Source organism: Mus caroli, chromosome 4 (assembly GCF_900094665.2).
Source record: "Mus caroli chromosome 4, CAROLI_EIJ_v1.1, whole genome shotgun sequence".
Classification (NCBI taxonomy): Eukaryota; Metazoa; Chordata; class Mammalia; order Rodentia; family Muridae; genus Mus; species Mus caroli.
In genome coordinates, this window is record NC_034573.1 from 145,329,488 (window position 1) to 145,351,618 (window position 22,131).

The following is a 22,131-nucleotide window of genomic DNA, read 5'->3' on the forward strand; positions in this document are numbered from 1 at the left end:
GGAGGCATTTCCTCAACTGAAGCTCCTTTCTCTGTGATAACTCCAGCTGTGTCAAGTTGACACAAAAATAGCCAGTACACCCGCTAAGCCATTTAGCTGGCCCTTAGGTTTTTTGAGAACCCTTCTATATCTACACTTACTAGAGATTCAGAGAACCTTTACCACTTCTTTCTACCCACATTTACTATGTGTGTGTGTGTGTATATATAAACAAACTTGGGCCAGGCATGTTGGCACACAACTTTAATCCCACCCCAGAGACAGACACCTGTGGATCTCTGTGAGTCTGAGGCCAGCCTGATCTCCATAGCAAGCTCCTGGAAAGACAAGGCTACACAGTGAGACCATCTGTCTTTACTTGAGAGGCCAAATCAAGGGGAACTGATGTGAGTTCAAGACCAAGCTAGGATACAAAGTGAAACCCTGTCTCAAACAAAACCAAGTCATAAATAACGTAAAAACTGAGTCGTCAGGCTTGGTCCAGTTTGGTGGAAACATCTTTGAAACTCCAGCTGAGGCAGGAGGACAGGGGCAAGGGCAAGGCTAGCAGCATAAGCTACAAATACCTTATCTAAGAGAAAAAAAGAAAAGTTGAACACTTCTTTTTTTTGTTTTTGTTTTTGTTTTTTCAAGACAGGGTTTCTCTGTATAGCCCTGGCTGTCCTGGAACTCACTTGTAGACCAGGCTGGCCTTGAACTCAGAAATCTGCCTGCCTCTGCCTCCCAAGTGCTGGGATTAAAGGACCACTGCCTGGCTCTGAAACACTTCTAAAAAGCAACAATGAACTTGCAATAGTATCTAGATCAACAGAGAACAGTCACAGCATTGTACATGGCCTGTGGCCACCACAAACTCCACCAAATAGTGGAAAGAAAAAGGAAAGCAGGAGTTGGGGATTTAGCTCAGTGGTAGAGCGCTTGCCTGGCAAGCGCAGGGCCCTGGGTTCGTTCCTCAGCTCTAGGAAAAAAAAAAGAAAAAGAAAAGGAAAAAGAAAAAGAAAGGAAAAGGAAAGGGAAATGTTGGCATCACCATGGAAACTGTCTAAGGGTGACTGAGGATGCCCAGAGTTCCCTGGATACGTGTGTGTATTCTCTCTCTCTCTCTCTCTCTCTCTCTCTCTCTCTCTCAGTATTTTTATCTTTTGACAATATTGTTTTGTTTTGTATTTTGAGGCAGGGCCTCACATAGCCCAGAATGACCTCAGACTTCCTAGACCTGACCTGGAATTCTGGCTTCTGCTTTTATCCTTTCTGCGCTCGAAGCAATAGGCCCGAGGCGCCACACATAGCTGACTATGGTTTGGCTCTTTGTTGTTTCTGTTTTGTTTTGACTGTTCCCTTGATTTCTAGAAAGAGTCCAGTTGGAGGATCTGGAGTTTGAGGTAGAACGGCCTCCGGAGGGACTAGAGGATGAAGGCAGCCACAGGTAACTCACCAAGATGCATGGAGATTCCTCCTTTGAAGGAAGGAAGGCTGCATGTCTAGTGGGCTGTGGAGCTGCGGGGTGGAGAGCAGTCGAGGGTCGAGCTGAGCATTAGGGTTTGTGTGTGAAGCAAGTACTATCTTTTTATGTCAAGTTCAGCAAAAAAGGAGAGCAAGGGTGCCGAGAAAATGAGGAAGACAACCACTAAAGACCGAGTCCAGGCGTTTCATCTTCGGAAGAGCTTGAACCTCCTAGACAAGATGCATGAAGAAAAGGACGTGTTCATCCAGAAGACCAAGTGAGCCCCCTGCTGAAAACCCGTGGCTGGCCACACCTTCCGTGGCACAGCATCCGTGTGGGAGGTCCTGCCTTTTGCTTGCTTGCTTTCTCTTTCTTTCTTTCTTTCTTTCTTTCTTTCTTTCTTTCTTTCTTTCTTTTTAAGATTTATTTATTTATTATATGTAAGTACACTGTAGCTGTCTTCAGACACCCCACAAGAGGGCATCAGATCTCATTACAGATGGTTGTGAGCCACCATGTGGTTGCTGGGATTTGAGCTCATGACCTTTGGAAGAGCAGTCAGTGCTCTTAACAGCTGAGCCATCTCTCCAGTCCCCCTTTTGTTTTCTTGAGAGCTCTGTGCAGGGAGCAACCTCACAAGCCTGAACAGATGGGGAGCGCTCCACCTCCTTTCCCTCTCCCTCAGACCAGACAAGCTCCCAGAGAACTAAGGTGCTCCTGGGTCCTGCTGTGGCCTCCATGAAAATCTCTTTTCTGCACATTTCAGGTGTGACAGAGGTTATTCTTGGTGAATAACCTGCTACTTCTCAGGGCCCTGCTGGCTTTGGCTCCCTGGCACTTGGCCTACCAGCATAGTCAGCTGAATACTGAGTATGTCCCCAACACACAGGAAAGTTGGACAGTAGTATGAGGCAACTGTCCCCTCACGCCACCCCTAGATCATTGTGGTCGGCTTTTCTTGCTCTTATTTCAGCGTCTCTGAAAAACAAAAGTATCTTTCTTCATGACATCAGCACCTGATGTCATGTGGGTATAGGATTTTACCCAACAGCAATGGCGTGTTGCATTGTTCTGACATCCTTTGGGTGCCCTTTAGAACTCATGCTTTAGGTTGTGTTCTGTCACTTCCCGCTGAGGTGAAAGTTGAATAGCAGGAGTGAGCCTTTCATCCAGGCCTACACAGGGAACTGCTCTGGTCTGTGTGGCAACATGCTGATGAAGAGCTGTAGCCATGTGTAGCTGCATGCTCCTCAGGCCTGTGCTTATACAAGTTCATGTTAACTGTGTTTCCCTTTGTTTCCTAGACATACCACCTTTGGGAGAAATTTACATGATTAGCCCCTTTGGCAGGGTTTTTAGAAAATACCCCAGTCCTGTGACTTGATGGAGTCAGAGACCCCTAGAAAAACAAAGTAGTATTAGTCCTTGGCCTGGACCCTAGGCTTTCTCCCTCCCTTGCCCCCACTGGCCCCTTCTGAGGCTAGAACCTTAGGAAAACATTATGCCAATTCTTATTTCAATATTCTAGAGGGGAGCTGCGTATCTGTCGTCAGAGAATGGACCTCCTCAACAAGCAGCAGGAGAGCTTGGCAGCTGAGATCGCCACAGAGAAAGAAGCCAACAACATGTAGGTCATCCTGTGGCCTACAAGGAGGTTGAGCAGCCAAGTGTGACCATGATGGTCAAGACAGTGTCATATCTCAGAGGCTCATTCACTCATTCAACAAAGAATAGTGTTAAGTTCCAGCTGTGTTCAGATAGTTAAGAGGCAAATAGCATCTCTCCAGGTGGCAAACAGACAATATAACACAAAGAAGAAATGTCAGTCTAGGAGCTGGCTCAGTTGGTGAAATGCTTGCTACCCAAGAGTGAGAACCTGCATCTGACCCTAGCCCCCATGTGCAGAACAGTGCAGAGCATACCAATAATCCCAACACAGAAGAAGTAGAGACAGGAGGGTCCAAAGGTGAGACTAGCAAAATCTGTGAGTTTCAGATTCAGAGGCTGTCTCAAAAGAATAAGGCAGAGAATGATCCAGGAAGATATCTGATGTTGGTGTCTCAGCACATGCATGTACACAAGTGACAGTGCACATGCATAGACACACATGGACACACATGGACCCGTGCACACGCAAGCGCTCAAAGGAAAGAACAGAAATGCTAGTATAGGATGCTGTGATCGGGGAAGAGACAAGGCTGCGTCCATGAAGCTCGTGAAGTGGAAGTTGTAGCATTGGTCACTGGTGGAAATGGCTTATTTGTAGAGTGTTTATATCTGTTGACTTATTTATTTAGAGACAGACTCTAACTCTGAAGTCTATCCTATCCCCAAATTCACAGTCCTCTGCCTCACAAACCCCACTCGCTAGACTCACAAGACTGAGCCACCACACCTGGCCCTCTGTGGGGTTAAAAACCCCATCTGATTCTGTGGATCAGCAGCTCAGTGTCCATAAACGATGAGTTGATGAGTTATGGACAATGTGCCCACCAGCACTACACACATGCAGGATCACTTCATCCATGTCCCGTGCTCTCAGGCACTTCTCAAAGACAAGGCCTTTCGGCTTTCCCTCTAAACATACTGCTGAGAGGAGGACTCTGCTCACCCTGCATAAAGGCTTGCATCTGGTAGTATGATTGGGCCTCAACAACAGTAGACGGCACACTAGGAGCTGTATGCTAGGAAAGAAGAGGAACAGAGTGAAGGCTCAGAGTAATTCTGAGGGAGTGTACCAGGCCTCAGGAGTGTTTCAGGGAGTGTGCCAGTTCTTCCTGAACTCAAGGCCTGACAAGTAGGACTTTGACTTCTAGTTTCCTAAGAGAAAGTGAGAGGCCAATATCAGAGAGTACATGAGTGGAGATAAAAACAACCCCCCCCACTCAGCCAACCTCCGACCTCCACAGGCCCCAGACAAGGCCCAGCTTGGTCCTACTTGGCCAGCTGGAAATGGGTGTAGGAAGCGCCTTACTTGACAGCCAGGACCTCACCTCTGGTCATCTGCTTCTGATGGACTTCCTCCTGAGTGAGGGATGGCCAAGGGAAAGCACCAGGCTGTCCTCAGCTTTATCAGTAAGGCCATCGTGCTGACCTGTGGTCCATTCTGTTGCTGTTCTCCAGGGCTGCTATTGGCCGTCTCCAGGCTGCATCCAGGCGCCTGCAAACAGAGCTAGAGAACGAGAAAGATCTGCAGTCCAAAATCACAGCCATGCTGAAGGACAGCGAGTAAGTTTGCAAGAGCCTGAAAGATTTGTAAGTTAGCACCTGGCTAACTTACCCAGGACTCAGACCTCAGAGCAGTTTGTGGGACAGTTCCTAATTGGAGTATAAAGGATAATTTGCTTTTCACTTTCTAGATGCTTAGGAATTAGTGAAAAGGTGACATGTTAAAGCAGCTGAAGGGAAAACTTTGACCCTGAGTTTTTCCAGTCTCCTCACTTTTGTTTATAATCTTAGAAACTAAAACAACAAATGTTCCATTTTCACAAGGAATGCCATGTGGCACATTGAGATCCAGAAGGGGCAATTTGAGGATGTCCGGAAGCACCATGAAGAAGAGGCAGAAGCTAGACAGAGGGGCCTTGAGGTGCACTCAGCTCAGCAGCTTCAAAGGGAAAGAGAAGCCATGGAGAAGTCAGAAAGGAACCGCCTGCTGAGGGCCCGGTAAGCACCACCCAGACCTGGCCATAGCCAGTTCCTTCATGTTCTACACCCAGTCTCTCTAGAACCAGCTCACAGTTTCCACTCTTTGCTTCCATGCCATGGGTCCTGCAATGGCTCCATGTCACGTGCCCACAGTCACCACTGACCTGCACCATCAGACCTTCCCTCTGCATATTCCTTTATTCCTTCCAGCTGTGCTGTTCTCTGGCTCCATCACACATCTGGATACCCCTTTCCCTACACAAGCCTCAGAGAGCACTGAGTCCTACCTCTGCTTAACCACCGACCCCCAAGGACTTCAGGGCTACTAGATTCTGCTCTCTCAAGATAGAGAAGCCCCTCTTATCTCTTTATGCCACCGTCTTTGCTGATCTCTTCTCCTATCAGATTCCTGCCCAGCCTGGGTCAAACCCTGTTTTTGGTGACTTCCTCACACTGGAGGTCCCAGCTGCACTTTAATATCTGTGACAGGCAAGTATATGTGACACTTATTCCTGTTTCTGCTTGTGTCGCTGCAGGAAATCTTTGCATACACAAAAGGAGCTGGGGCTGAGACATCAGAAGCTAGTGGAAGATGCCCAGAGAAACCACAGAATCGCAGTGAAGTTCCTGAAGGCCTCTCTGGGAAGGTGAGTTCTCACCTTAAATCTTTCTTCCATCAATGCCCTTAGGGAATACAGGAATGTGGGTTCCTAGATTTAACTTTGAGATCCTCTAATTAAGTCATTAACTAATTATCAGAAACAAATACATCTGCAGTTTTATTTTAAGAAGCGATTTGTATTTGCAAGAGGAGCATGAGACACAATGAAGCCCTAGAGTGTAGAGAACATCCCAGCTCTACGGGTCGGGTCTCACGGGCACAGTCCTGACAGAGAGCCTACCCATGCATCTTCACATTGTCAGCGTTTATAGAGGTAATCACACCTAAGGCTCCTATAGCTCTGTAATCGCCAGCAGTGCCTCACACATCCCTAGTGAAAGTGCACGTTTCACCAGGCATAGTGGCACACACCTTCAATTCCAGCACTCAGGAGACAGGCAGGTTGATTGATCTCTGAGTTTGGGACCAGCTTAGTCTACATAGCAAGTTCCAGAACAGCTGGACAAAAGTAAAAAATAAATAAAATGCACATTACTGCAGAGTTCGTGAGCGAGAGCAGAAGGAAGAGATGGAGTCACGCAAGCACATGCAACGGCGCATGGATGCCGTGCTGTCCCTGAAGAACAACATCACTGCCAGTCGGGTAGGACCAGCCTCTCCAGTATATCTAACCAACTTTCTACCTACCCCCCTGGGTCTTGCTCTTAGGAGCCAGAATTCTTCTATCCTTGGGCTCTGGCCATGAGCCTGCCAGCCTGCTCAGCCTGAAGGTTTACCATGCCTCTACCACAGGCTTCCTAGCTGGACTGTAGACAGAAACCATGATCCAGCAGAAAGAGAACAATTTAGCACTGTTCTGAGAGGGCCTCATCTCAGTGCAACAGTGGTCACAGGGCCCAAGGCAGTGTGAGGGCCAGCACGAGGGCTCAGACCTGGGTTAGGGAGGAGTGGGTCACATCATGAAGACTCAGGGCATGGTAACCAATAGGAGAGGGCCAACATGCACACCACTGTAGAGTCAATATGCTCACCACTGCACAGGGTCAACATGCACACAGCTGCACAGAATCAACATACACACCACTGCACAGAATTCTAGACCCAGGGGGCTGGCCCAGGGCTGCATGTTAGGTGAGAAACACGTGGAAAATTATGGGTGTTGAACTGCCTACTATGGGACCCATATGCTTCAGCATTGATTTAAAGACATCCATTCAAAGAAAATATCTGAATATGAGTATATACAAAGTTGTGTGTGTGTGTCATATGCTGATACTGTGACTTTAGAGTTCCCTATTTCCAGGAAACACTAAAAAAGTTCCAAGCATGGGGCCAAACCAGGGCAGATCTGGCTAAGCAGAAGGCCCTTACAGAGAAAGAAGTGATCCTATCCCAAGGCGGAGATGCCTTCAAGTACCTTTTTCATCAACGCAGGCACCAGGAACTAGAAGCCCAGAAACGGTGAGACACCTGTCTGGGAAGTGGGCACAGAGAGAGCCGGAAGGCTCAGCACGCATCACCTGATAGTAACAACGCTCATTCCTCCCCAGACTTTTCCTGTAAAGCTGATGTGGGCTGTGGGAGAGGACTGCAGCACTCCATCCCCAACTCCCAAGAAAAGTCTCCAGGGAGTTCTGCCACTTGGGGGCTTTATGTAGAGGCCCTTAGTGGGGATAGGACACATCTTTCCTCATTTCTCTTGGCTTCCTGAACTCCTGTGACCACCTCCACCCTGGGGGTTTGCCTGGGGCTCACTTCTCACAAATCACCCTTCTGCTTCATTCTTTGGTCTCCCCCAGGCTTGGTCCCACAGAGATTCCAAAGGGACCTGCCTCATATCTGGATTTTTCCACCTTCCACACACCAGTTTCTCGGTGTCTCTGCCTAAAGGTATCTCATTCCGATGGGCCAAGCCCTTTCTCCCAAGTCCCTGTTCCCTGCTGGTCACTGCATAGAATCTGCTTGGATATTGCCTGCTAGCTTTCTTGCTACAGTGCATCCTCCTCATCATAGTGTCTCACAAATATGCAACACACACACACACACTCTACAATGGCCACCAGAGTTTTGATGTGTCCTGTCAGTCTGCCTATGTGTGTTTGGTATATATCGTTTGCTGAGTGGTGCCTCCCCCACTGTGGGGGAGGGAGAATGGCTATAAAAAAAATCAGAGACTGAGTGAGAGGTCACCACACCCTCATGTTGCCCTGCTTTTTGTATCACCAAGGACTCCTCAGCAGCCAGTCTAGAAACTAGGGTGGGGAGGCTCATGAGGGCCAGGGTTTGCTGTAGAGACTTGTAGACTGGGCAAAGTGAGACACTTCAAAACTAGACAGATCAAATGCAGAGCTGGACAGGGCAGGGAGGGTTAAGGTGAGGTGAGAGTTGAAGTCACACCTCCAGTCACTTTTCCCTCCTAAGCTGGACCTGAGCTCTTGGCTTCCCAGAGAGCTAAGAGTACCATACATAACCCTAGTAGCCACTGAGTGCCCAGCCTGTAGGTGCTCCACCAGCTCTTGTCTGAGAAGCGCCTCCCACAGGGCTTTTGAAGAGGAGCAGAAACTCCGGAAGCAGGAGATTGTAAGTCGGATTTTGAAAGAGGAAGCTGAGGAAGAACAAAGGAAAAGGAGACAGCATCCTCTCTCTAAACCCATAAACCGCCGGACTCTGAGAGACAAGACCTGGCAGTACATCTCTGACTTTTGCGAGGGGAAGAGTGTGCTGACCAGCCAGCAGGTGTGTAGGAAGCTGCCCTTTCAAGCTGAGGTCAGGCTCTTGACACTGCAGGTGGGAGGGCTGAGGGTTCAGCTGGGAAGAGAAGGCTGTCCCCTGTCCCCAGGTCCATGGCCCTGTGAGGCCCACCAGGGTCCTCTTCTCCCTCATGTAAGTTCCTCACATTGGCCAACGGTACTACTGCAGCCCTACAGAGCTGCCTGTCTGTGTGACAGGGCAAAGTCCCTCCTCCATCCCTGCATACAATGTGGAGACAGCCTCATGTGGAAGGATGTGAGTAGCCAGTCCATACACATGGTATCACACCACTGCCAGGTGTTCCTAGTGTCTCCCTGAATGCTGAATATTGCGCTCACTCACACTAAAGGCCTGATCTGAAACATTGCCTACGTAGTCCACATCCCGAGTTGGGAAAATTTGTCTCTACCTTTCCTCTCCTTGAGGGTATGGTGTAAGGACATTGGCTGTCCTGTAACCCAGCGCCCTGTACCCTACATGAGCCCCGTTCTTGGGCTACCTGGTCTTTGGCCTCTGAAGCATTTTCCTTTGTGTTTCAGTGACACACCACAGGTTGTTTTCTGTTTCTTGTCTCTCTTGGCCAGGTGGGGCCTCTACCTCCCAGCCACTTCCACCATGGGGCCCATCAGTCCTTTGCAACTGTCCTCCCTTGGGGGCACATTCTACATACTTTCTGCAACCTCTGTTCTGAGTGGCCTTCCCTGTCACATTTCTAATGTTCCTGCCCCACAGCTTTATTCTACTGGGAACACATCCCAGGGTTCACAGTGAGCACCTTACCTCCAGGAGGGAAGGCCCCGGTTTTCCCCCAACCCCCACCGCTCCAACAAAGCCAAGACAGCCGTCTTTTCCCGGGGTTGGTGTGCCGTCCCTCACAAAAATTCAGCACATTGAGCATGGCTGCCGTAGAAGAAAGAAACAGTAGAGAAAAATCACAAGTATTCATGACTCACACTATTTTCCCATGAACAAGACTTTGCAGTGGTCTCTGCTGAACACTATAGGAGGGCATTTGGTAATCCAGGTTCCACACTCTGCGATGAGCGTGTGCTGTCCGGCTCAGCTGCACACAGCACACAGTCCATTCTGTAATACATGTGTCTTACTGCATTTGCTCTTCTGCTGGCAGGAGCATGAGCTGCTATTATACCCAAAGACTGTGTGTGTAATAAAAGCCATCTCTAGTGAGTCTGTTCAAGTGGACCTAGGAAGCATCAGTACAGAGGAAGAGGTACTGGCTGAACCAGATATTTCAGGGCTTTGGAACAAAGAGTCATACCAGTCATACCAGGTAACAGCTTTCTTCCAACAGGTCCTCGGCAGGGGGGTCACCCTGAGCCACACTGAGATTCCAGATTCCCAGATGTAATTGCCCACCTTCATGCCCCATTCTGTACCAGTCACTGCCTCCTCCAAACTCTAGGTCCTTCTCCCCTTTCCATAATCTCTAAGAGAAATGGCCTGTGTCAGGCAGTGGTGGTGCATGCCTCCAATAGAGGCAGCAGCAGGCAGATCTCTGAGTTCAAGGCCGACCTGGTCTACAGAGCAAGTTCTAGTACACCGAGAAACCCTGTCTCAAAAAACCATGACAGACAGAGGCAGAGAGACAGAGCTGGGATGTGCCTGATGATCCCACACTCCTAGACTCTTCTCACTGGGGTGCAGGGTTCAGCCATGTACTGCTGCACATAGCCTGGAGCAACAGAGGTGCTGGAAGGCTCCCAAGGCGGGCTTGTGTCGCTCTGCTTACTACTGAGGAAATACTTCTTTCTAAAAAGTATTTTATTTTTACTGTGCACGTACCCACAGGCACTCATGGAGACCAGAGGTGTCAGATGTCTTGTAGCTAGGTCACAGGTAGTTTTAAGCTGCCAGATAAGTGCTAAAAATCAAACTAGGGCTTTCTGGAAGAGCAGTTATGTAGTTTTAACTGCTGAGCTATCTCTCTGGTCCAAGAAAACTTATTTCTATAAAAATCCATGAGTTCAAACTTGCTTTAATGGCCCTTTTCAAGAAACACACCTCACACAGGATGCTGGTTCTCTGGATTACAGTTTACAAGAGGCGCAGGCTTATATACAGCCCCGTCCCTAAGCAGACTCCTCTCAGCTTCTGTAAGCATTAGTTAGCATCACTACCAGAGCAGAGAGATTTGATTCTCCTGCTTCTAGAGAAGAAATGAAGAAAGAAGGCTGGGTTAGCCATTCCGTTTAAATTCAGCAGAAAGGTGGTGGGCCTAGGCAGGCACCAGGCACTCTCTACCCCGGAAAATCAGGGAGAAATCCAACCAGTGGCCTGGATGCCCAGGGTCTTCAGGCAGACTTCACACAGTTGTCAAAAGGAAAATTTTAGGCCCATCTTGGATTACACTTTTTCCAATTGCTAACATTAGTTAGTGAGGTTGCCTGATTTGCACTAACATTGCCATTCAAGAAAACTGTGTCCTGCAGAATTGCCCAAGTCTTCCTTTGCCCTGACTCAATAATCTAAAACAGTAGTTTCTGCTGTTGCTGCTCAGGGAGTCTTACCTCTTTCTGCTTTTCTCCCCCTCTGTGTCTCTTTCTCTGTCTCTCCCCCTCTGTGTGTGTCTCTCTCTGTCTTTGTCACTGTGTCCATCTTGGACTGTCCATCTCTGTCCCTGCTACTCTCTGCTTCTCTGTGCCTCTCTGACTCTGTGTGTCTCTCTCTGTCTTTGTCACTGTGTCTCTGTCCATCTCTGCCATCTCTGTCCCTGCTACTCTCTGCTTCTCTGTCTCTCTCTGACTCTGTGTGTCTCTCTCTGTGTCTCCCTCTGTTTTTGTTTCTGTGTTTCTCTGTCTTTCTGTGTGTGTCTCTGTCTCTGTGTCTCTGTTTCTGTCTCTCTGTCTCTGTGTGTGTTTCTGCCTCTCTTTGCCTGTGTCTGTCTCTGCGTGTGTCTCTCTCTGTCTCTGTCTCTCTCACTCTGGGGTCCCTCAGAGCAGTCTCCTGGGTGCAAGCTCTCCTTCTTTGCCAGGTTAGGTCCTGCACTTTGTTCACTATGGGGCTTTGAACAACCATGGACCTCTGTCTGTTTGAACTCAAGGTGCCCAAGGAGGACATGGAACGAAAACCTGTGGGCGGAAGTAAGATGGAAAAGGATATCCTGGCTCGGACTATGGAGCAGCTGCGCAGTGGGGTGGTTCAAAAGCAGGTGGTATCTGGTCGGGAGTTCAAGGGCCGCCCATTCAACAGCAAGCCTGAGGTCATCCACTTCAAGGTGAGCCTTGAGGGGTGGACAGCAAAGCAAGCCTGTTGTCACTCTCCTGCCTCTGATGCTTTCTGTTTCCACCATGGGAAACCCAGAAAAGTCTTTAGCTTTGGGGCTGGTGTGCAGGGCTGGGTTTACAGCAGAAGGAACAGGAAGCACCTGGGCCCTCCATGACAGGGGCCTGGACTTCTGAGAAGGAAAACAACAGCATAATTACCTGTTAGGCAGGCCCCTTCTGCTTGGCAAATTCCACCTTCTCATGAGGTGCCCCAAGGACCCAGCACCCACCACCATCTAGCTAATATTAGCATTTACAGAGGGTAGACTAAGATACACAGCCGGTGCTTCCGTCCTCTCTCCCACCCAACCAGTCCCCCATAAAACTCATATCCTGCTGAGGAGAAAGTTCTCATGAGGTAGGCCCTTCCCTGTCCTCCTCAGACCTCAAGGTGGGCATCATGACCCAAGGGAAAACTTTTCTACCTCAGGATCCTTAACCTCTCCTGAGTCAGCACCAGGGTAGACCCCTCTTCCCATGACCATTTCTTGAATCTTTCTTGGGGGCTGCCCTCTCTATCTCTGCAGGACTTTGATATTGGCAAAGTGTACAAGAAGAAAATCACGTTGATCAATGCTACTTACACAATCAACTATTGTAAGCTGGTGGGTGTGGAGGAGAACCTGAAGGACTTCATCCACATTGAGTAAGTCTTTCAGAGTCTGGGCATGAGACCATGGGCCAGCTTGCCTTAAAGAAATGGAGAGGGCACAGAGACCAGCCCAGTTCCTCTGAACACATGACCAAGCTTTCAGATGGGCTGCCTAAGTCTTCTAACACCTTCACTGTGTGTTGTGTTTGGCTGCAAATGAGTCCCCATTGGCAGCTGGAATGCTCTCTCACTATGAAGATTTCAAGACCGCTTTTCTGTTTTTGTTTTTTTTTTTGTTTGTTTGTTTGTTTTTGTTTTTCGAGACAGGGTTTCTCTGTATAGCCCTGGCTGTCCTGAAGCTCACTTTGTAGACCAGGCTGACCTCGAACTCAGAAATCCGCCTGCCTCTGCCTCCCGAGTGCTGGGATTAAAGGCGTGCACCACCATGCCCGGCACAAGACTGCTTTTCTGAACCATAATTTACTTTTTCTTTTTGTGCTAGTTTTTCAATTTTCTTCTTCTTCTTGGACTCTTCTAGTGGACATACTGTCACTTCTTTGCTGGCATTTTTGGTGTGTGTTTTGCGGTTCCCTTTGATGCTTGCTGCTTCTCCATCCGACACCACCCCTCCTACCTTGCAACATTTTTGACACTCCATTTTGTTGCTCAGCATCTGACCTTCATCTTTCTTTTCTATTTTTCCATTTTTTTTCCTTTTTGTTGTTTTTGAAACAGGGTCTTGCTTTGTAGCTGACCTGTATTCATCATGTAGACCAGGCTGCTCTCAAACCTTCAATCCTCCTGCCTCAGTTCCCAAAGAGCTGACACTACAGTTGTGTAGCTAGGTCTCAGGTAGTTTTAAGCTGCCAGATAAGGCTGCTCTCAAACCTTCAATCCTCCTGCCTCAGTTCCCAAAGAGCTGACACTACAGTTGTGTAGCTAGGTCTCAGGTAGTTTTAAGCTGCCAGATAAGTGCTAGAAATCAAACTAGGGCTTTCTGGAAGAGCAGTTATGTAGTTTTAACTGCTGAGCTATCTCTCTGGTCCAAGAAAACTTATTTCTATAAAAATCCATGAGTTCAAACTTGCTTTAATGGCCCTTTTCAAGAAACACACCTCACACAGGATGCTGGTTCTCTGGATTACAGTTTACAAGAGGCGCAGGCTTATATACAGCCCCGTCCCTAAGCAGACTCCTCTCGGAAACAGTTGTGTTTCACTGTATCCAGATTATAGGCAGGTCAGTTCATAGCTCAGGCCGCCTAGCAGCCACATCTGTCACTGTGTGTGATACACAATTTCTAAAATGGGGACTCCTCTGTTCAGGGTGGAAAAATTATTTTATTTTCCTGAGGTATTTGTCATCTCAGAGGTTTACAGCCTCCATCTGCTAACCTAGGCCTAGTCCTGGGAGCGTCTAGCCTCGGTACAGTCTTCTCTAGGCCTAGAATGTTTTTGGCCTGAGACTTAGAGCTGAATAAGCTCACTCTTTCTAGCTCTTTCTGAACTCTGGATAGCTGGTCAACTCTGCTGTTGTGACTCAAACTCCTCTCTGCACTGACTGATTCAAACTGGCTTCTCTCAGCATCTGACTGAATTGCTCTGCTTGACCTCATACTAACTTTGGCAATATGTCCTTATCTTCTGGCTCCTTCTGATTCTCTGGCAAGTTCTCTTGTTCTCTCTCTCTCTCTCTCTCTCTCTCTCTCTCTCTCTCTCTCTCTCTCTCCAACCTGTCTCTGTACAACTATCCTGGTAAAACTTTAATCTCCCCTCCTCTCTTTCTACACTGCTCTCTCTTAAGTAGTCTATCTTTCTCTCTGTTCTGATGAGAGTTGGGCATATCCTATTCTGTCAAAACTTTCTCTAATTCATCACTTTGCCTCTCAAATAGACATCACTTTCAAACATGGGTACTTCCTTCTACAAACTAACTTTACCTTCATAGTTTGGGATTAAAGGTGTGTACTAACGGTGAGTCTGTATTCCAGCCAGAGTAGCCATGTTCCTGGATTGAAATCCCTCTACACCAGGGCTCCCTTTCAAGATGTCTTCATGGGGCTGCTCCTAGGGGACTACATTGCTTTATCGTTTTTCCTTGAGCAGCACTGGCTCTCAGAGCTCTGATAGGTACTTCCCACCTGAGAGGTGCTGTCCTCCTGGGAACTGAGTGGAAGTGGCCAGTAGCATCTTTGGTTCTCTTCCCTCTTTCTGGAAATTTGTAGAATCTCCTAGCTATCTGCAAAGTGCTTGCATGGAGAGAATATTGCTAAAAATTGTTTTGTTTTGTTTTGTTTTGTTTTGTTTTGTTTTGTTTTGTTTTTTACTCACCATGTCCATTTGAGACCTGAGAGCTTCTCTGTCTTTTAGCATGATGAGTCACTTGCTTCTGAGCCTGTATGATTTCGGAAGAGTGTATGGAAGACCCAGGTTAGGTGGTTACCATTACCTCAGCTACCACAAAGCCCTCCTTCCCAGGCCTGGATTAAAGATTCTCTATTCTCTCCATTTCTGTCTTCTGATTTCTCTCTTTCTTTTCTCTCTTTCTTTTTTTTTTGTTTTTGTTTTTGTTTTTTTTTTGTTTTTTGTTTTTTGTTTTTTTCGAGACAGAGTTTCTCTGTATAGCCCTGGCTGTCCTGGAACTCACTCTGTAGACCAGGCTAGCCTCGAACTTAGAAATCCGCCTGCCTCTGCCTCCCAAGTGCTGGGATTAAAGGTGTGCACCACCACTGCTCAGCTTGTTTTGTTTTGTTTTTTTGAGATGGTTCCTCTGTGCAGTCCTGGCTGTCCTGGAACTCACTCTGAAGACCAGGCTGGCCTCGAACTCAGAAATCCACCTGCCTCTGTCTCCCAGGTGCTTAAAGTGGGATTAAAGGCGTGTGCCACCACTGCCCAGCTGCCTTCTGATTTCTTTTGCTGTTGTAGCTGTGTCTGTCTAGAGTGTTCCTGGCCCTGTGTCCTGGAGCCCCTACTTCAGCATGCCCGAATCGTTTGATTCTCTTTAGATTCACTGTACATCTTGGATCTGAGGTTCATATCTCTGAGCAGCTCTAGAAATGTCTTATTCCTAGCCGGCAAATATCATCTCTCCCTGTTTGTCACCTCTCCCCATGACTCTCTGCCCTGCTTCTCCCATGCGGAGCCTTCGCCTTCACATTCCAGCCTCCCTGTCCTTATAGCACCTGCTTCACACTCTCTGCCTATTCGGGGAGTGTATGTGATGTCCCCAGCTTACTGGTCTTTTCAGCTGTGTCTAGCTGGCTGCAGAAACTGCTGACTGTGTGTCTTGTTTCAGTACTTTCTCGTTTCTAAAAATTCCTAGTTCTTTTTCAGATGAGCTGGCATTTCTTAACAGTGTCCTTTTCTTTCCTCCTGCCCATAACTCTGTATTTTTATGACTTTCCTATTTTACCACATGCCTTTTAGAAGCTCCATTCAATCATGAAATGGTGTCAATACTTTATCATGTATGTTCTTAAGAGTTTGGCCCTGCTTCTCACTGCATTGGTTCATGAACATCCCACATGTACATAGCCTTGGATTCTTACCATTTTGTCTGTAGGGTGAGGGCCCAGGGATCTTCCTGTCTCTGTCTCCCCTAACCCTAACCCTCCGCCCCACCCCCACCCCCCTGTGAATACAGCTCATATCACCACACCTGGCTTTTTTCTAGAGTTCTGGGAGTTGAACTCTGGTCCTCATTCTTGTATAGCAAATAGTAAGTTTTTGTGTATTTCTAAGCCATGCAAATTATGTAAAATCCAACATTGTAAAAATATGCCTGATGCCTGGCGGTGGTGGTACACGCCTTTGATCCTAGTACTTGGGAGGCAGAGGCAGGCAGATTTCTGAGTTTGAGGCCAGCCTGGTGAGTTCCAGGACAACCAGGACTACACAGAAAAACCCTGTCTTGAAAAACCAAAAACCAAAAAAAAATATATATATATATATTTTATATATATATATATATATATATATATATATTTTATATATATATATATATATATATATATATATATATATATATATATATATATTTTATATATATATATATATATATATATATATATATATATATATATGCCTGATATTAGGAATTTTGTAGGAAGACCCTTTCACTCACCCAGAAGATGCAGTCAGAAGGGAGCACAGCAGGTCTGGGGCTGCCAGTGCAACCCAGCAGAGGCACTATCTCAGCTCAGGTTTCTACTTCTGGGATAAAACATCGTAACCAAGAGCAGGCTGGGGAGGAAAATGTTTATTTCCCCCCCACTTCCACACCATAGTCCATTATCAAAGGAAATCAGACGGGAGGAACCTGAAGGCACAAGCTGATGCAGAGACCATGGAGGGTGCTGCTTACTCTCTTTGCTGATCATGGCTTGCTCAGCCTGCTTTCTTATAGAACCAGGATCATCAGCCCAGGGATGGCACCACCCACAATGGGCTAGGGCCACCACATCAATCACTGATAAAATGTCATACAGGCTTGCTTGTAGCCGGATCTTATGGAGGCATTTTCTCAATTGAGGTTTTTATCTCTCAAATAACTCGATCCTGTGTTAATTTGACATAAAACTAGCTAGCTCAGTGTGGTACCTGGAACAGACAGAGAAAACACTACAAAAGTCCCAGCTGAGTATGGAGTGAGTATCTCCTTTCCACAGTGACCTAACTACCCGTGTGCTGTGAATCCCTGTTTCTGCAGCTTTGAACCCCCTGGTCCCATGTCAGCTGGCATGTCCTGTGAAGTCCTTGTCACCTTCAAACCTATGGTAAGTCAAAGGTCACAGAGGGGTGCTGGCTTTTTTTCTAGGTTAACAACAACAACAGCAAACTCAGCATCATTCTGCAATGCTGGTGGAATAAAGCCAGGTTTGATCTGACCCGAGGGACTCCTGAAGGCTGTGACATGTGTTTCCTCAGGATTTGCTCATGTGGAGCACTTTGGGACTCTTCCCCTGGGGTCTACTAGACAAGTAGCAGTGACTGAGATTGCTTTGTTTTTTTAGATAAATAAAGATCTGGAAGGAAGTGTCTCGTTTTTGGCTCAGACGGGCAGTTTTTCTGTTCCACTGAAATGTTCAACGAAAAAATGTTCTGTAAGTTTCAATTCCCTGAATCTCTCTCCAGGGTGAGGGCCTTGGAGTACTGAGGACATGAGGCCGGAACTCCACCACAGAAGTATATCTACCTCTACCTCTACCTCTACTTCTAGACAGGGTCCCACTATGCATCTCTGGCTGTCCTTGAACTCACTGTGTAGACCAGGCTGGCCTCAAACTCAGAGAAATCCACCAGCCTCTGCCTCCTGACTGCTGACATTAAAGATGTACACCACCACTACTGGTTTCCAGACATTTTCATTGTGAGTAAAATTTTAAACCTAATGAAGAACAGAATCATGCGATGAATTTCCATATGCTCACTACCTTCATTGGAAAGTTCAACACTGCCATGTTGGCTTCATCTTTACACAGCTTATTGTTGTGGGACCACTTCATAGGAAATTACCAACATCAGACTCAACACCCTTAAGAAACACAGATCCCACCATACCATCATGTCTTTCCAGTGACACAGCACAGCACACAGACTCAGTGTTTGCAACAGACTGCAACATGACTTTAGTCCCACAAAGGCTTATAAGCCTGTCACAGGTTTACTATGATATGACAAGCGTGGGCTGTGCAGGGTCGGGGGCTCTGCCCCCACATCTCACCATGGCCTTCTGAGAGTAACTTCTAGCCTCTGTCTAGCATGAAGTTCTCATGGAAAATGGCTGGACATATAGAAATCAAAGCCAGCAGTACCAGCAGTACTACACATCTCCCAGGGATTTTTTGGCCAAATTCGGGCACACGTACAAGTTCAAAACCAGTGGGGCAGAGACAGGGCTTCTCCCGTGTGATAGGTGGAAGAAAGGGCAGAGAGCTGAGGTAAGAGTCTGCGTCACACCAGCAGGACTAACACAGCTCCTGATTGTCACCAGCCATAGCCAAAGTATCCACTGTTCACACACTGCCCTTTACAGAGCAGTTACTTCTGATGCACTGCCTTACATTTGATGTTTTTTGACCTAGAATAGCAGCCCCTTCTCCAGTGCTGGGCCATAAAGCCTTACTCGGCCAACTCTAGAACACTGTGTGTTTGTGTGACTGCCCTCCCCCCCCCCCCGTTATCACAGTCACTGTGTCCCCGATGTCCCCTGTGTTCCTTTAAATTAGATACTAGGTCAAATTAGATTTTAAAACTACTTGCTTGTTGCTCTCAAAGATGTTCCTAGCGCCCACATGGTGCTATGCCTTCTGAACTCCGCGGGCATGCGTGTGCATGCACACATGCAGGAAAAACACTCGTGCATAAAATAAAGCAGAAGTAGTTATACCACTTTCCTACGTGTCTAGAGTACATTGGGATTACTTCAAGTCCCTCCCACCTTTAATCCTCTCTCCTCCCTATAAGTAGGAACCATTTTGAGGAAGCTGGTGCTCTGTGCGTCATGGGTCCCACACTTGCTCCTGCTGTGTGCCAAGTTCCTGTCACAGACACCGAGGCCCACCTATAGAAGAGGGCAGATCTAGGGTGGGCTGCAAAAATAGTCAGAGCTCTGTCTCGAGTGGGGAAAGTGGCAGCCCTTGCCAGTCATCAGTGGTGGGCACCCGTGGCCTTGCCTCTCTGGCCTGAGTCTGGACTACTCTGTTTTACACGTTGGTCTGCCTGTCTCAGTGCCCCATTGTCACGTCTCTGGAAAGAGGTAGTGCAGGTGGAGCCCTGGCTTTAGATTCAGTGTCCCAAAACAGACTTGTGAGAGATGGCCGTTTGTGGAACCATGGTGACACCCAGGCATGGTGCACTCAGCTTGAGCACAGAAAATCTGCAGCCTATAGCCACGGAGGCCATGAATGACACAGTCCCACTCTGAAAACTAGCACTTTCCAGGCCCTGTATCTGCTCCACAGCTTACCTCAACCAGGAGTGACAGCTGTCAGCTTGTCCACCACTCCCATACTCTCCGCTCTTTGAATTATTGTCATCTCTCAATCAGGGAGCTGCTGGTTTCTTAAAACTAGACACAGGAGCCCCAAGTTTCACTGGTTACTATGAGTCTGTGATTTCTTAAGCAGGCTTTGTCCCCGATGTACAGTGCACAGAGGCCCATGAAACCCCTCCTGTCCTGACCAGAGTCGAATGCAGGCATCCCCGTGAAGGGGAAGAGTCAGGTTTCCCCCGGCTTCTTGGGACTGCATATGATATTCAGGAGAGGAAACCTTCTCCTAATGAGATATTGGGTCCTCTGGTCCACCATTCCTGCAAGGGCCTATCCTCCCTTTGTGACTGAGGATCCAGCCAGTTGAGAGGCCACCATGGCTTACACTTGTGTTCTTTGGCAGCTGTCCCTTGACAAGGAGCTCATTGAGTTTGGAACCTACGTGGTGGGTGAGACCACATCTCGGATCATCACACTGACCAATGTCGGGGGCCTGGGCACCAAATTCAAGTTTCTCCCCGATTCTGAGTTCTATGAGATGGATGAGTCCCAGCCCGCCATGAAAATAGTGAGTGTTCTGTCAGCCTCTGACCATGATTACCAAGGACAGGGTGGGAAGCCTCCTGGCCATGTGTACAACCTCACATGGATCCCAGCACAACCTCGAAGCATGTAAGAACAGGATGCGTACAACCTCTCATGTATAAAAATGGATGAGCAGCCGGGCGTGGCGGCACACGCCTTTAATCCCAGCACTCAGGAGGCAGAGGCAGGCGGATTTCTGAGTTCGAGGCCAGTCTGGTCTACAGAGTGAGTTCCAGGACAGCCAGGACTACACAAAGAAACCCTATCTTGAAGAAAACAACAACAACAAAAACAACAAAAAAAGGATGAGCAAATAAGGCTGTCAGCAAATGGGCGGTGGGGGAGAGGGAGAGGGAAATGTCAAGATAGCCTCAAGTCATTGAGAGCAGAACGTTAGACACACATGCAGTCTGACTTCAGGGGCTACAGCAGCAGAATGGAGGTAGAATCCAATCAGACAGCTCCATGAGAGGCCACAGCCATCTTCCCAAGGCTCAAAAAGAACTTTTTGCCTTTTTCCAAGAAGACTGTGCAGGAGCTGTAGTGATCTGATCGGCAACAGCCTCAGGGTGGGGAATGGGGGCGGGGCGGGGAGGCGGGGAGGTGGAGTCGTACTCAAGAAATGAGCTCACCATGCTCATGAATTGTGGAGATCATTCAGGGAAGGTGAACAAAAGGAGATGTATGTACCTTTCCCCAGATGCTTCTAAAATATTTGAGCAGTCTTTTGAGAAGCATGGAAGGATCCTATTGGCTCTGCTCAAGTGCTCCAACAAAGACCCCAGAAAGAATCTCACCCAAGAGATGGCAGGGCAAACAGGGCGGCTGTGGCCAAGGCAGGATGAGTGGCGAGCTGCTGTGGGGGAAGGAACCAGGGAGCAAGGCAGGTGGAACGGGGAGACTGGGAACCAGGCTTGCTTTGGGCAGGAAGATGGGTTGTTCAGGAGGCTCCCAGGCATCTAGAAGCTCTGCCTCCAACCACCTGTAGAGAAAGGATAGTCAGCTCAACCCAGGCGAGAGCAGAGTCAGCCTCAGGACAAATGACGGAGTAGAACGTATAGAGGGCAGACTCAGCTGCTCACAGGTGGGAGGGATCTATGATAGAGCATAGATGCTGATAACAGAGAGGAGCCAGGTTGGCTAAGCTTAAATAGTCATTCTTAGCCTAGGCAAGTTGATGCTGTGGCCTAATGACCTAGGATAGACTGAATGAGAGCCATAGACACATGGGTCCAGGAGCCCTGGAAACAGATACATTGTATCTTCTCCTGGGACAAGGGTATCTGCAAAGTTGAATGGGCACTGAAGACACTAACCTTCCTTTCAGAGCAGCCTCTTCACCTGTGAGGAAAAAATTATATATGAGAAGATCATGACCAGCCTTTCTGAGCAGCAGCTTGAAGTCAATGACTCTTCCCTAGTGGACCTCCAGAGCCTGAAAGATTCTGAGAAGCAGCTGGATGGTAAGGGCTGGGAGACTCGCGTGTTACCTTGTAAGTAAGAGGCACCTACCTCAAACTTCCTGCATTGATTTCTGAGCCAGCCAGGACACTTGGCCTCATATGCATACTGAATAGGCAACGAAGAGGGCTGGCATGGACACAAGGGCCTCCCAAAGGTAAGCCACCCAGGAGCCACTCTCAGCACAGCCACACCACCTTCTGGTCAACCAGAAGGACCAGAGAGCCAGGGTCTCAACTAAAGACCAACAGGCCTGTGACCCGAGTGGCGCTGGGAGACAAGGTGCAGAGTTTTCTTGGGGCTTCAGTTATGAGACAGTAAATATAAAAAGTACTCAAAAGTACTCAGATGTGCCAATGTGCACTGGGTGCAGTGTGCATTGGAATTCTATTTGTGTTTAATCTAACAGCATCAACAGAAGTCCCAGCTATGGACAGCTATGGACACCTGGACACAGGGTGTGCAGGTTTGAGGGCTTTGAAGGCCCCACATATGCTCCCTGCTGGTGCAGGGTGTTTATCAGGGCAACCAGGCTCTGAGGAGGGTTCTTGGTTCACACCGCACAGAAGTAGTGATGATATACAGGGACAGTTTTTAAAACTGAACAATCCTGGTGCTGAGTGGAAAAACAAGTACCTTGTGAAGGCACTGACCCTGACTGTAATGAAGCCTGCTGGCTGCCCTGTGACCCTGCCAGGGCTTGTCTCATCGTTTACCTGTCTCCCTTCCTCCCTCCCTCCCTCCCTCCCTCCCT

The 22,131-nt window shown here is 48.0% G+C and overlaps 1 protein-coding gene across 4 annotated transcripts in view; it reads left to right on the plus strand.

The window, feature by feature from the left end:
• Positions 1-22,131, plus strand: part of Cfap74 (cilia and flagella associated protein 74) — a 57,745-nt gene that overhangs the window by 9,709 nt on the left and 25,905 nt on the right. For all 4 annotated transcript variants that reach the window (XM_021160961.2, XM_021160964.2, XM_021160963.2 and 1 more), the window contains exons 3-18: positions 1,351-1,426; positions 1,578-1,721; positions 2,973-3,071; positions 4,568-4,672; positions 4,937-5,110; positions 5,629-5,739; positions 6,255-6,357; positions 7,018-7,175; positions 8,255-8,450; positions 9,595-9,756; positions 11,527-11,700; positions 12,277-12,395; positions 17,049-17,115; positions 17,353-17,442; positions 19,735-19,899; positions 21,244-21,379. In XM_021160961.2, the coding sequence (XP_021016620.1) occupies positions 1,351-1,426; positions 1,578-1,721; positions 2,973-3,071; positions 4,568-4,672; positions 4,937-5,110; positions 5,629-5,739; positions 6,255-6,357; positions 7,018-7,175; positions 8,255-8,450; positions 9,595-9,756; positions 11,527-11,700; positions 12,277-12,395; positions 17,049-17,115; positions 17,353-17,442; positions 19,735-19,899; positions 21,244-21,379 (2,079 nt within the window). The remainder of the gene's footprint in view (positions 1-1,350; positions 1,427-1,577; positions 1,722-2,972; positions 3,072-4,567; positions 4,673-4,936; positions 5,111-5,628; positions 5,740-6,254; positions 6,358-7,017; positions 7,176-8,254; positions 8,451-9,594; positions 9,757-11,526; positions 11,701-12,276; positions 12,396-17,048; positions 17,116-17,352; positions 17,443-19,734; positions 19,900-21,243; positions 21,380-22,131) is intronic.